Source organism: Salvelinus alpinus, chromosome 11, assembly GCF_045679555.1.
Source record: "Salvelinus alpinus chromosome 11, SLU_Salpinus.1, whole genome shotgun sequence".
NCBI lineage: Eukaryota > Metazoa > Chordata > Actinopteri > Salmoniformes > Salmonidae > Salvelinus > Salvelinus alpinus.
In genome coordinates, this window is record NC_092096.1 from 49,813,503 (window position 1) to 49,829,626 (window position 16,124).

A 16,124-nucleotide genomic window follows, 5' to 3' on the forward strand; every position below is an offset into this window, starting at 1 on the left:
TACCTTCAGTCTCCTGATGCTGACAGTGAAACCAATCCACTGGACTGGTGGAAGAGCCACCAAAAAAACTTTCCCGAAGTCAGCCACCTGGCAAAGCGCTACCTGTGCATTCCTGCGACCAGCTCCCCCTCAGAGCGTGTTTTTAGCACAGGTGGCAACATAGTGACCTGCCATGGGGCAGCTTTAAAGCCAGAGACCGTAGACAGACTTGTCTTTCTTGCTTGTAACTTGTAAGACAACAACTACCCCAACATAAACTGTGATGTGCCATTAGGCTAACATTTATAATGCATATTGACTTGCACTACTTATTTTTTTTAAATTTCTTGCCCATGACTTGTAAGGCTTTACCTTTTAAACATTTGATTAATATCGTGATAATTATCGTTATCGAATGAAAAAATATATATATATCGTGAAATTTTATTTGCCATATCGCCCAGCCCTACACTGAGTGTATAAAACTTTAGGGACACCTGCTCTTTCTATGACATAGACTGACCAGGTGAATCCAGGTGAAAACTATGATCCTGTATCGATGTCACCTATTAAATCCACTTCAAACAGTGTAGCTGGAGGGGAGGAGACAGGTTAATTATTATATTATATACAGTACCAGTCAAAAGTTTGGACACACCTACTCATTCCAGAATTATGTTTTTTTTAAACTATTTTCTACACTTTAGAATAATAGTGTAGACATCAAAACTATGAAATAACACATATGGAATCATGTAGTAACCAAACAAAAGTGTTAAACAAATCAAAATAAATGTTGTATTTGAGATTCTTCAAAGTAGCCACCGTTTGCCTTGATGACAGCTTTGCACACTCTTGGCATTCTCTCAACCAGTTTCATGAGGTAGTCACCTGGAATGCATTTCAATTAAAAGGTGTGCCTTGTTAGAAGTTCATTTGTGTAATTTCTTTCCTTAATGCGTTTGAGCCAATCAGTTGTGATGTGACAAGGTAGGGGTGGTATACAGAAGATAATATCGACTTGGTCTTTCACCAAATCGGGCTATGTCAAATACAGCTCAAATAAGCAAAGAGAAACGACAGTCCATTGTTACTTTAAGACATGAAGGTCAGTCAATCTGGAAAATTTAAAGAACTTTGAAAGCTTCTTCAAGTGCAGTCGCAAAAACCATCAAGTGCTATGATGAAAATGGCTCTCACGAGGACCGCCACAGGAAAGGAAGACCAATAGTTACCTCTGCTGCAGAGGATAAGTGCATTAGAGTTACCAGCCTTAGAAATTGCAGCCCAAATAAATGCTTCACAGTGTTCAAGTAACAGAGACATCTCAACATCCACTGTTCAGAGGAGACTGTGTGAATCAGGCTTTCATGGTTGAATTGCTGCAAATAAACCACTATTAAAGGACACCAATAATAACAAGGGACTTGATTGGGCCAAGAAACACAAGCAATGGAGATTAGACCAGTGGAAATTTGTCCTTTAGTCTGATGAGTCCAAATTTGAGATTTTTGGTTCCAACCGCCGTGTCTTTGTGAGATGCAAAGTAGTTGAACGGATGATCTCCACATGTGTAGTTCCCACCGTGAAGCATGGAAGAGGAGGTGTGATGGAGTGGGGGTGCTTTTCTGGTGACACTGTTGATGATTTATTTAGAATTCAAGGCACACGTAACCAGCATGGCTACCACAGCATTCTGCAGCAATACGCATTCCTATCTGGTTTGCGCTTAGTGGGACTATCATTTGTTTTCAACAGGACGGACAATGACCCAACACATCTCCAGGCTGTGTACGGGCTATTTGACCAAGAAGGAGAGTGATGGTAATTTTATTAGGATCCCCATTAGCTGTTGCAAAAGCAGCAACTAATCTTCCTGGGGTCCACGCAAAACATTAAACATAATACAGAATGACATAATACAGAACATCAATAGACAAGAACAGCTCAAGGACAGAACTACATAAATGTTTTAAAAAGGAACACATAGCCTACATATCAATGCATACACTGGGCCAGAATGATTACCAGGACGTCTACTCAAAGCATGCACAGACCAACTGTCAAGTGTCTTCACTGACATTTTCAACCTCTCCCTGACCGAGTCTGTAATACCTACATGTTTCAAGCAGACCACCATAGTCCCTGTGCCCAAGGAGGCGAAGGTAACCTGCCTAAATGATTACCGTCCCGTGGCACTCATGTCGGTAGCCATGAAGTTCTTTGAAAGACCAGTCATGGCACACATCAACAGCATCCTCCTGGACACCCTAGACCCACTCCAATTTGCATACCTCCCCAATAAATCCACAGATGACGCAATCTCAATCGCACTCCACACTGCCCTTTCCCACCTGGACTAAAGGAACACCTATGTGAGAATGCTGTTCATTGACTACAGCTCAGCGTTCAACACCATAGTGCCCACGAAGCTCATCACTAACCTAAGGACTCTGGGAATAAACACCTCCCTCTGCAACTGGATCCTGGACTTCCTGACGGGCCACCCCCAGGTGGTAAGAGTAGGCAACAACACGTCTGCCACGCTGATCCTTAACACTGGGGCCCCTCAGGGGTGTGTACTTAGTCCCCTCCTTTATTCTCTGTTCACCCACGACTGCGTGGCCAAACACGACTCCAACACCATCATTGTTTGCTGACGACACAACAGTGGTAGGCCTGATCACCGAGAACGATGAGACAGCCTATAGGGAGGAGGTCAGAGAACTGGCAGTGTGGTGCCAGGACAACAACCTCTCCCTCAATGTGAGCAAGACAAAGGAGCTGATTGTGGACTACAGGAAAAGGCGGGCCGAACAGGCCCCCATTAACATCGATGGGGCTGTAGTGGAGTGGGTCAAGAGTTTCAAGTCCCTTGGTGTCCACATCACCAACGAACTCTCATGGTACAAACATACCAAGACAGTCGTGAAGAGGGCACGACAAAACCTTTATTCCCTCAGAAGACTGAAAAGATTTGGCATGGGTCCCCAGATCCTCAAAAGGTTTTGGCGCTCCGGTACCGCTTGCCGTGCGGTAGCAGAGAAAACTGCCCTCTGCTTACAATTAAGAGCAAAACGTGCCACTCTGTTCTGGGCTAGCTGCAGCTTAACTAGGTCTTTCCTTGCAGCACTGGACCACACGACTGGACAATAATCAAGATTAGACAAAACTAGAGCCAGTCAGATGTGCAGCCAGACTTATTAGCCACTCCTTTTGCCCCATCTCTTTCAACCATACAGTTTTTCAATTCCTCATAAATCCATGGAGCCTTAACAGTTCTAACAGTCAGTTTCTTAACAGGTGCATGTTTATCAATAATTGGAAGAAGTAATTTCATAAATGCATCAAGTGCAGCGTCTGGATGCTCCTCATTAATCACACCCGACCAACAAATATTTTTAACATCATCCACATAAGTCACATCAAAATCTTTTGTATGATCTCTTATAAGCTATTTTAGGCCCAGCTGTTGGAACTTTGGCTTTCCTGGATATAGCCACTATGTTGTGATCACTGCATCCAATGGGTACGGATACAGCTTTAAAACAAAGTTCTACAGTATTAGTAAAAATGTGATCGATACATGTGGATGATCTTGCTCCTGTAGTGTTTGTAAACACCCTGGTAGGTTGAATAATAACCTGAACCAGATTACAGGCACTGGTTACAGTAAGAAGATTCATTTTGAGCAAACAGCTTGATGCAAACCAGTCAATATTCAGGTCCCCAAGAAAGTAGAACTCTCTGTTTACATCACATACACTATCAAGCATTTTGCACCTATTATTTAGATACTGACTGTTAGCATTTGGTGGCCTATAGCAGCACCCCAAAAGAAAAGGCTTTAGTTGTGCCAAGTGAACTTGCAACCACAACACTTCAATAACATGGAGTGCTGCATCAGATGACCTGGCCTCCACATTCACCCGACCTTAACCCAATTGAGATGGTTTGTGATGAGTTAGACCGCAGAGTGAATGAAAAGAAGAAAACAAGTGCTCAGCATATGTGGGAACTCCTTCAAGACTGTTGGAAAAGCATTCCAGGTGAAGCTGGTTGAGAGAATCCCGAGAGTGTGCAATGCGGTCATCAAGGCAAACGGTGGCTACTTTGAAGAATCTCAAATCTAAAATGTATTTTCATTTGTTGAACACTTTTTTGGTTACAACATGATTCCATATGTGTTATTTCATAGTTTTGATGTCTTCACTATTATTCTACAATGTAGAAAATAGTAAAAAATAAAGAAAAATCCTTGAATGAGTAGGTGTGTCCAAACTTTTGACTGGTACTGTGTGCCATTCAGAGGGTGAATGGGCAAGACAAAAGATGTATGTGCTTTTGAACAGGGTATGGTAGTAGGCGTCAGGCACACCGGGTTGTGTGTGTCAAAAACTTCGAAGCTGCTGTATTTTTCACGCACAACAGTTTCCCGTTTATCAAGAATGGTCCACCACTCAGAGGACATCCAGCCAACTTGACACAACTGTGGGAAGCATTGGAGTAAACATGGGCCAGCATCCCTGTGGAACGCTTTAGACACCTTGTAGAGTCCATGCCCCAACGAATTGAGACTGTTCTGAGGGCAAAAGGGGGTGCAACTCAATATTAAGAAAGTGAGGCCAATGGTGACTTGTAAAATATATATTTTTGTATTTCATTTTCAATACATTTGCAAAAATATGTCATTATGGGGTATTATGTGTAGATTTGTGAGAGGATAAAATCTATTTGATCAATTTTAAATTCAGGCTGTAACACAACAAAATGTGGAATAAGTCAAGGGGTATGAATACTTTCTGAAGGCACTGTAGTACAGCTTCGCCTCTTTCTCTCTGATCCAGATATACTTAAAGAAATTAAGAGTACTGATATTTCTGTCTGAGCATAGCTAGCAAGCCCAGGCAACCTCTTCCGCCTCATGTTACCAAAACCCGGTCCACCGTGTTTGATTGACAGGTCTAGCATATCGAAAATGCAAAGGAACAATACATTTTTTTTTAAATAGCAAAATGAAGCATTGCGATTGATTTATCTAATTTTACTGAAAAATTGGAATTTCGCCAGTCTTAAGTATGTAAAAGCATTGTCAATTGCTAATTGAGAATTATCTTTATTTTTGTCACAATTCATGCCATCAGAACAAGGAAAGGATATGGCAAACATGAGAAGTGATTTGTCATTTAAGCATTTACTTTTAATTATACACTTTACTATTTATTTTTCAAAGTGCCAGACATTATGCATACTCAATCATGAAAATCATAATGCAATATCTTTTTTTGCATTTCAATTCAAATGTTGTCACAAAAATGCATACCCATTTAGGAAAAGGAATTGCAAACATGCTATTGATTTACCATTTGCCCATTTGCTTTTCCGATTGAAATGTGTATATTGTTCTTCGTACTTTGTTACTATTGCCTATTGTATGTTGCCTCTGTGTTTGCGGTGTTGTGTAATGTGCAGGTAGCATATACATTCATACAGTCCTTCCCTTGTTAATAGCCTTGTTGCTCTACTTGTGCCATCAGTTATTGTATTGTGTACAGTGTATTCTATTACCCGTTTTCTGTTCATTAAGAATCACTAGCATTTCACGTCCTTTCCACATACATCTCCATGCACTGTTCCTGTGTGTGTGAATATAGTTCCCTGTGCGTTGACTCTTGGGCTGCCTTATTCACCTCTAACCGTGGGCGGTGTCAGTGGGTCACAGACCAACAAACACGTAACCCGTGTTGCGCTCTTTCAGTAAGGAAAGGAAGAGAGAGAGCAATAGACTCGGTATTAGAGGTAAGCAAGCAAGGTGTCTTTATTTTGTTGCAATTTGACAAACAACAAGCTGGCATTCATGAATACATACTTCTACAAAAGCCATTCTAATGTATTATTTAAAGTACTAGCGACTGTAACAAATGATGCAGAAGTAGTAGTACTGTAATAGTACAGTAGTGTTACTAGTATAAACTGTATATACTATATACAGTAGATACTATGCTGTATATACCCATAATACTGTACATACTCTATATACTGTTTAGACTAGTATACTGTAGTAATACTGTTGGATTGAAAAAGGAAAAATAAAAATAATAATATAACAATTCAAATAAAAATATGGCACTCTTTATATATATTATATTGCTTTGTCAATCTTCATCGTCATAATCATCATCATTGTTGTCATCATCATACAATAAATGTCATATATTTAGTTATCAATGTGTTATATTATTGCTAACATCAACTGCAATTTAAAAGCTATAATAATTGTAATAATAATCAAAATACATATCAGGACATCAGGGGTATTATATTGTTACGGAAAATAACTGTCATAAATTTTGAGTAGAATACAGAGAGGGGGGGGGGTTGTTGCTCTGGACATGCATAAAGGGATATCATTGGAGGAGCGAGGGTAAGCAGGCCCTCTTATTGGAAAAGAGGTGCTTGAGCAGCTGTCACTCAGTCATCATCGGAACACTCACGCAGCCAATCCATACATACACACATGCATTCTGTTCAGTCAAACAAAGTGGATGCGTCCCAAATGGCAACCCATTCCCTATATAGTGCACAACTTTTGACCAGAGCCCTTTGGGCCCTGATCAAAAGTAATGCACTATGTAGGGAATAGTGTGCCATTTGGGACTTACCCAGTATCTAAATAATTACAGATAGTCTTTGACTTTTTTATTTTATATATATATTTTTTTAAAGCTAGACTACTCTACTCCAGTCGTCAAATAGGAGTTGTACATGCCGGTGAATAAACCAACCATAATGATTCGCTGAAAGACCCACTGATCAATCACAAGGCTGATCCTGATCCCTTCCACAATGTCAACAAACGCAAGTTCAAATAAATATGACATTACACATATGACATCACAAAAGTATGACATCATGCAAAAACTGTATAGAGATGGGCGGATGGACACACAGACAAGTAGACAAACACAAGCAGACACAGAGAGACAGAGGTGGACACCGATGGACAAACAAGCCAACAGACGGTAGACTCACAGTGACAGACAATTAGACACACATACAGAGAACACACAAAGACAGATAGACAGACGGACGGATTTATCATGTCAAAGTCCCTACGAGAGCAGCCAAACTCGGAACAATCTCAACAGATACGGAAGTGATCGATAAACACTCCAAACTCCAAACACTTATACTCTGACATCTGTAGTTGGTTTAAACCTGAAGAATGCAACTGCAAAATAAAACACTGAAAAAGAGTAATAGATACCCACACATATTGTACGTATATGTCACATTAATGATAAATAACCTTAGTATAGACGAGTGGAGTACATAACCCTGTTTTCTTTTTTCCCTCCATCTTCCCCTCTCTTTTTATCTTTACCCTCTCTCTCCATTTCCCACTCACCCTTGCTCCATCTCTCATTCCCCTCCCTCTCCATCTCTCCTACCCATGCTCTCCATCTCTCGCCCCTCTCTCACCCTCCTCCCTCTCTCTCCATCAGCCACTGCAGCAGTGCAGTACAGCCCAGCCAGGCCTGTCAGTCTCATAGCCAGCGAATGGCTGACGCAGCATCCTGTCGTTTCACTGGAGCACTGAATTACACACACACCGACAGACACACACTGAGTGAATTACTTCAGTCTCCATTAGACTAACGAGAACTGTTCGTCCTCTGGGGACATGGAGAGATGGAGGAGAGAGAGATGGAGGAGAAGGTGGAGAGAGAGAGATGGATAGGACAAAAGAGAGAGATGGAGGGGAGCGAGACACATCGACCCGTTGGCACGGAGATAATATTAGTAGTATGCACACACACACACCCTCACGCCCACAAAATATAATACTTTACTGCATTCTGACGCTAGAACAAACAACAGTGGGTGTGACTGACATTCACAAGTGCTTGGCTACATATAGGTGATTGACAGAGGTATGTGGATATATACTGACAAGTGCATACAAACACTATCGCTCTCTCACACACACACACACACTGAAACACACAGAGTGGATTGAGAAACGTGCACAGAGTTCAGCGATGAAGTTCAGCGATGAACAAGATAGACATGTGTGACATATAACATGACTACATGTCTATCTTGTTGATCGCTGGACTTGTGAGTATTGGTCCTCCGTGCACGTTTTTCAATCCACTCTGTGTGTTTCGGTGGGTGTGTGTGTTTCGGTGTGTGTGTGTGTGTGTGTTTTGGTGTGTGAGAGAGCGATAGTGTGTTTGTATGAACTTTGTATGCACTTGTCTGTTTATATCCATGTAGTGTAACACACACACACACACACACACACACACACACAGTCTAATAGTTTTTTTTCAGTGTAGTTCTTTTCTAACCCAGCACACAGGGATTTACATGGCTCCAGATTCCTATAATAAATGATCTGAGGTTTTAGGTTTGGACCCACCCAGAATACATCCCAAATCCCACCCTATTCCATGTACTACTTTCGACCAGAGCTTAGTAGTGCACTATGTAGGGAATAGGGTGTAATTTGACATGCAAAAGAAGACGCTACACAGACACAGATTGTATTTCTGAATCCCACCCTTTTCCACATGGAGTGCACTACTTTCAACCAGAGCTTAGTAGTGCACTATACAGGGAATAGGGTGTCATTTGAGACACAGGAGAAGACACTACACAGATACAACAACAGATCACCTAACCAATACAGTCAGAGAGAAAGAAAAAAGGATAGAAGAACGGGGGGGAAGGACCGATATACGAGATAGACAAACGACAAGTGAACGGATACATGGTTAGACAGTGGAACAGTGGTCATAATAGCTGTTTTAAATAAAGATCATTCAAAATAAGCAGATAGCGAGATTTGTATCAACTGGAAAATAATAAAGTGAAGTAAAAAAAAATAAGAGTGATGTGGAACACAGATGTTCAGTCGTACCACACTTCCGCGCACACACATACACGCATGCCCACGGATGCATGCATGCATACACACACTCACACACACACACATTCACACAGTCTTCAGAGGTACTGTAATGACACACCTTTGAAATGTTCACCTTTTCACAGCCTTCATCAATGACCACCTCCTTCCATAATACATTTGATGCTGATAAATTGTCAGCTTATGGATGTGTTTTAGGCAGCCAAACATCTGCAATGGAAACAACAAAAAACCACACAGAAAATATGATTTGTGATACAGTAAATGTGATTTTGTGGGGGAAAGGAATCCACTGTTTGGCCTTCATTGAGTTAAATTGCAAGCCTTTAACAAATCATATCACATGAAGAAATGTAGGAAACTATGGAAGGACAAGGTGTTCATCATCTCTTTCTCTCTCTCCTCAGAGGTCAGTGCAGCGCTCCTGCTTGCTGTAATGGTCGAACTGGCTCTTCCAGTGCATCATGTAGGAGGACCAACGATGGAACTCCACCTTCCACTGACGCTCCGCCTCATCTATGTTATCTGGGGAGGAGGAGAGAGAGAGAAAGAGAGCGAGATTACCACAAGTGAAAGACAGGGTCACCACTGTCACCTACAGATGGAATCACACAAAATCCGAAAAGAACCCGAGAGACAGTGGGGAAGACCCAGGAAGCGACATTATCCCTGTTTATCTGACCAGGGGTCATAGGTCAGGAAACTAACCAGACATGTTTCACACAGACCTCTAACAGTAAAACACAGTGGCTTTTGGGGTTTGGAACATTTCCAATGAAAAGTTGGCATTATACTCATGTTTGGGTTTTTGGTATACAAAGATGGATCACACACACACACACACACACACACACACACACACACACACACACACACACACACACACACACACACACACACACACACACACACACACACACACACACACACACACACACACACACACACACAGTGTCAAGTGGCTATTGACATATGTTCAGTTTCTCACAGCAAAGGCCTTCTGGGAATACTGACAAAGGAGGAGGGAAAGAAGGAGGGATGAAATAGAAGTGAGTGACTGTGGTTGATGTGTGCAGAGGGTCCCTGGTTCGAGCCCAGGTTGGGGCGAGGAGAGGGACGAAAGCTATACTGTTACACCTGCTCTTCTTGCTGAAGGCCTCTATTCTTGTAGTCGAGTTGAATGGTACTAGGGAGGGACAGGTTTGATAATGGTGATCGTGGTGCTGGAGTTGACTAGACGGTCCTGACGTTCTCAATCCTCAGCTCTCTGTGGAAACTGGACGACTCCTCCACTAGCAATGTGTAGCACCCACTTGGGTGATGCTTCTTCTGCTGCCGAAAGGGCTCACCACACATCAGTCCAGTGTATAAAGTCACCCTCACTAAGAGGGAGCCTTCTGCCATCTCCACACTTCAGTCCTCTCACTTTGGGTGGTTGAAACTAGAAGCCGGTGCTGAATGATTTTATGCAAGGTGAAGCTTACTGTCTGGCTGCCGCCTTGAGAGCTCCGACCCAACTTTGCTATTTTGTGACTATTTTGGCGTTTATCGTTATCGTCTTGCACTAAATGGATCTGCTATCATTTCATATGATCGACAAAAACTTTTGAACATCAGATCGGAAGTTACTAATTACTCAATTTCGGCTTTTGACTCATCCGCCCTGGGCTCTTTATGTCCCTCCGATCCAATCTTCGGGCTACCCAAGAGGAAACACCAGCGAAAAAGAGGCAAGAGATCGGGCGTCCTGTTGAGACTAAGGCAAAGGGAAAACCGGCCACCACTTCCCTCTATTCTATTGGCCACTTAATAATAAGATGACATCCGATCGTGGATTTGCTATCAACGGGACTCTCGTAACTGCAATGTTCTCTGTTTTTCTGAAACATGGCTTTCGGACAAGATACCCCGCATGGCTATCCAACTCGATGGATTCTCCATTCTTCGAGCAGCCAGGTCATTGGATTCAGGGAAATCCAGAGGTGGAGGGGTATGTCTCTTCATCAACAACAGATGGTGTGCAGACTCTAGTGCAGTGGAAGTCTCTACCTATTGTTCACCCATCTTGGTATACCTGATGGTCAAATGCCGACCATTCTACCTCGTAAGAGAGTTATCTGTTATCGTGACTAATGTACATATTCCACCTCAGGACAACAACAACAACAAGCTGGCACTTAATAAATTGTACGAGGCTATAAACAAGCAGGAAACAATGCACCCGGAGGCTGCTTTTCTTGTTGCCAGCGATTTTTATTCCACGTCAATGCATTTTATGCACGTGAACTCAATGCATTTTATGCACGCATTGACAAAAACAACACCGATCCGTGCACGAGGGTCCCCGCCGTCCCAGAGGACTGGGCGATTTCGCTCTCCGAGGCTGACGTGAGTAAGGTTTCTGATTCTGATCAACACTTGCAAGGCTGCAGGGCCGAAAGAGATTCCAGGACGAATTCTCAGAGCATGCGCAGACCACCTGGTAGGCACCTTCACGTTTATTTTCGACCTCTTCTTGTCCCAGCCTGTAATCCCCACGTCTCAAGCTGACCACCATCATTCCTGTTCCCAAGAACTCTAAGGCTACCTGCCAATTTGCATACCACCCCAACAGATCTACAGACGATGCAATCTCAATTTTTTATTTTTATTTTATTTCACCTTTATTTAACCAGGTAGGCTAGTTGAGAACAAGTTCTCATTTGCAACTGCGACCTGGCCAAGATAAAGCATAGCAGTGTGAACAGACAACACAGAGTTACACATGGAGTAAACAATAAACAAGTCAATAACATGGTAGAAAAAAAGAGAATCTATATACAATGTGTGCAAAAGGCATGAGGTAGGCAATAAATCGAATAATTACAATTTAGCAGATTAACACTGGAGTGATAAATCATCAGATGATCATGTGCAAGAAGAGATACTGGTGTGCAAAAGAGCAGAAAAGTAAATAAATAAAAGCAGTATGGGGGGTGAGGTAGGTAAATTGGGTGGGTAGTTTACAGATGGACTATGTACAGCTGCAGCGATCGGTTAGCTGCTCGGATAGCAGATTTTTAAAGTTGTTGAGGGAGATAAAAGTCTCCAACTTCAGAGATTTTTGCAATTCGTTCCAGTCGCAGGCAGCAGAGAACTGGAAGGAAAGGCGTCCAAATGAGGTTTTAGCTTTAGGGATGATCAGTGAGATACACCTGCTGGAGCGCGTGCTGCGGGTGGGTGTAGCCATCGTGACCAGTGAACTGAGATAAGGCGGCACTTTACCTAGCATAGCCTTGTAGATGACCTGGAGCCAGTGGGTCTGACGACGAACATGTAGCGAGGGCCAGCCGACTAGGGCATACAGGTCGCAGTGGTGGGTCGTATAAGGTGCTTTAGTAACAAAACGAATGGCACTGTGATAAACTGCATCCAGTTTGCTGAGTAGAGTGTTGGAAGCTATTTTGTAGATGACATCGCCGAAGTCGAGGATCGGTAGGATAGTCAGTTTTACTAGGGTAAGTTTGGCGGCGTGAGTGAAGGAGGCTTTGTTGCGGAATAGAAAGCCGATTCTTGATTTGATTTTGGATTGGAGATGTTTGATATGAGTCTGGAAGGAGAGTTTGCAGTCTAGCCAGACACCTAGGTACTTATAGATGTCCACATATTCTAGGTCGGAACCGTCCAGGGTGGTGATGCTAGTCGGGCGTGCGGGTGCAGGCAGCGAACGGTTGAAAAGCATGCATTTGGTTTTACTAGCGTTTAAGAGCAGTTGGAGGCCACGGAAGGAGTGTTGTATGGCATTGAAGCTCGTTTGGAGGTTAGATAGCACAGTGTCCAAGGAAGGGCCGGAAGTATATAGAATGGTGTCGTCTGCGTAGAGGTGGATCAGGGAATCGCCCGCAGCAAGAGCAACATCATTGATGTATACAGAGAAAAGAGTCGGCCCGAGAATTGAACCCTGTGGTACCCCCATAGAGACTGCCAGAGGACCGGACAACATGCCCTCCGATTTGACACACTGAACTCTGTCTGCAAAGTAGTTGGTGAACCAGGCAAGGCAGTCATTAGAAAAACCGAGGCTACTGAGTCTGCCGATAAGAATATGGTGATTGACAGAGTCGAAAGCCTTGGCCAGGTCGATGAAGACGGCTGCACAGTAATGTCTTTTATCGATGGCGGTTATGATGTCGTTTAGTACCTTGAGCGTGGCTGAGGTGCACCCGTGACCGGCTCGGAAACCGGATTGCACAGCGGAGAAGGTACGGTGGGATTCGAGATGGTCAGTGATCTGTTTGTTGACTTGGCTTTCGAAGACCTTAGATAGGCAGGGCAGGATGGATATAGGTCTGTAACAGTTTGGGTCCAGGGTGTCTCCCCCTTTGAAGAGGGGGATGACCGCGGCAGCTTTCCAATCCTTGGGGATCTCAGATGATACGAAGGAGAGGTTGAACAGGCTGGTAATAGGGGGTGCGACAATGGCGGCGGACAGTTTCAGAAATAGGGGGTCCAGATTGTCAAGCCCAGCTGATTTGTATGGGTCCAGGTTTTCCAGCTCTTTCAGAACATCTGCTATCTGGATTTGGGTAAAGGAGAAGCTGGGGAGGCTTGGGCGAGTAGCAGCGGGGGGGGCGGGGCTGTTGGCCAAGGTTGGAGTCGCCAGGAGGAAGGCATGGCCAGCCATTGAGAAATGCTTGTTGAAGTCTTCGATTATCACGGATTTATCGGTGGTGACCGTGTTACCTAGCCTCAGTGCAGTGGGCAGCTGGGAGGAGGTGCTCTTGTTCTCCATGGACTTTACAGTATCCCAGAACTTTTTGGAGTTAGAGCTACAGGATGCGAATTTCTGCTTGAAAAAGCTGGCCTTTGCTTTCCTGACTGACTGCGTGTATTGGTTCCTGACTTCCCTGAACAGTTGCATATCGCGGGGGCTCTTCGATGCTATTGCAGTTCGCCACAGGATGTTTTTGTGCTGGTCGAGGGCAGTCAGGTCTGGAGTGAACCAAGGGCTATATCTGTTCTTGGTTCTGCATTTTTTGAACGGAGCATGCTTGTCTAATATGGTGAGGTAGTAACATTTAAAGAATGACCAGGCATCCTCAACTGACGGGATGAGGTCAATATCCTTCCAGGGTACCCGGGCCAGGTCGATTAGAAAGGCCTGCTCGCAGAAGTGTTTTAGGGAGCGTTTGACAGTGATGAGGGGTGGTCGTTTGACCGCGGACCCGTGGCGGATACAGGCAATGAGGCAGTGATCGCTGAGATCTTGATTGAAGACAGCAGAGGTGTATTTGGAGGGCAGGTTGGTCAGGATAATGTCTATTAGGGTGCCCATGTTTACGGATTTAGGGTTGTACCTGGTGGGTTCCTTGATGATTTGTGTGAGATTGAGGGCATCAAGCTTGGATTGTAGGACTGCCGGGGTGTTAAGCATATCCCAGTTTAGGTCACCTAACAGAACAAACTCTGAAGCTAGATGGGGAGCGATCAATTCACAGATGGTGTCCAGGGCACAGCTGGGAGCTGAGGGGGGTCGGTAGCAGGCGGCAACAGTGAGAGACTTATTTCTGGAGAGATTAATTTTTAAAATTAGAAGTTCGATCTGTTTGGGCATAGACCTGGAAAGTATGACAGAACTTTGCAGGCTATCTCTGCAGTAGATTGCAACTCCTCCCCCTTTGGCAGTTCTATCTTGACGGAAAGTGTTATAGTTGGGTATGGAAATCTCAGAATTTTTGGTGGCCTTCCTAAGCCAGGATTCGGACACGGCAAGGACATCAGGATTGGCAGAGTGTGCTAAAGCGGTGAGTAAGGCAAACTTAGGGAGGAGGCTTCTGATGTTGACATGCATGAGGCCAAGGCTTTTTCGATCGCAGAAGTCAACAAATGAGGGTGACTGGGGACATGCAGGGCCTGGGTTTACCTCCACATCACCCGAGGAACAGAGGAGTAGTAGGATGAGGGTGCGGCTAAAGGCTATCAAAACTGGTCGCCTAGAGCGTTGGGGACAAAGAATAAAAGGAGCAGATTTATGGGCGTGGTAGAATAGATTCTGGGCATAATGTGCAGACAGGGGTATGGAGGGGCGCGGGTACAGCGGAGGCAAGCCCAGGCACTGGGTGATGATAAGAGAGGTTGTATCTCTGGACATGCTGGTCTCAATGGGTGAGGTCACCGCATGTGTGGGGGGTGGGACAAAGGGGGTATCAGAGGTACGGAGAGTGGAACTACAGGGTCCATTGCAAACCAAAACAATGATAATGAAAACTAGCCTGAACAACAGTATGCAAGGCATATTGATATTTGAGAGAGACATACAATAAGGCATAAAGTGATTGCAGGTCTTGATTGGGAGAGCTAGCTAAAACAACAGGTAAGATAACAGCAGCAATAACAGGGTGCTAGTCTAACACAGCAACAACAGGTAAAAATGGCGACGACTAGGCAGAGAGGGTCGGATTAACTACACACAGATCCTGAGTTAAAGCACAGAGCCGACAGATAAAACACAAATAAACAGAATGGAGTACCGTGAATTAATGGACAGTCAAGCATGCATCAGCTATGTAGCCAAGTGATCATAGTGTCCAGGGGGCAGCCGTAGATGGAGCAGGGAGGCCTCCACTAAGCTAGCACGCGGCGTTTAAAGTTAGTAGCCCGGGGGGTGGTCTGCTCAGACGGAGGGGGTCTGCTCAGACGTGGTCGTGTCGACAGAGAATCCAAGCCAGATGGCGATGGCGAAAGAGAGGTTGTGAATTGTAGAATTGTGTTTGCTAACTGGTGCTAGCTTCGTGGCAGTGGCGCTAGCTGCGCTAGCCGCAAGCTAGCTGTGAGGATCAGAAGCAGTGGCTCAGGGATTACGGCAGGAATCCGGCGTTGTTGTCGAGAGACAGTCCGATGCTGGTAAATTGGTGAGTAATATCCAGGCTAATAACAGGGCTGGTGTCTGTGCAGAAGGTAAAAGCTACTAGCAGCGGCAAAAAAAAAAATGGCTAAATTAGCTTGTAGCTGGTATTGTAGCCCAAGAATTCGCTGGTAGACCTCTTCAGCTAGCCGGCAGATGGGCCTAGCTCGAGGCTAGCTCAAGGCTAACTGGTGCTTGCTTCGGGACAGAGGTGTTAGCCAGTAGTAGCCACTCGGTTGCAGCTAGCTAGCTGTGATGATACGGTGTAATTGTCCAGAGCTTGCGTCAGGAATCCGGTGATGTGGTAGAGAAAAAGCAGTCCTATAT

The 16,124-nt window shown here is 44.3% G+C and overlaps 1 protein-coding gene across 2 annotated transcripts in view; it reads right to left on the bottom strand.

Moving 5' to 3' along the window:
- Positions 1–5,772: 5,772 nt before the first annotated feature.
- LOC139534302 (acetylcholinesterase-like) overlaps positions 5,773–16,124 on the bottom strand; it is a 39,485-nt gene continuing 29,133 nt past the window's right edge. For both annotated transcript variants that reach the window (XM_071333349.1, XM_071333350.1), the window contains exon 11: positions 5,773–9,439. In XM_071333349.1, the coding sequence (XP_071189450.1) occupies positions 9,318–9,439 (122 nt within the window). In that variant the 3' untranslated portion in view covers positions 5,773–9,317. The remainder of the gene's footprint in view (positions 9,440–16,124) is intronic.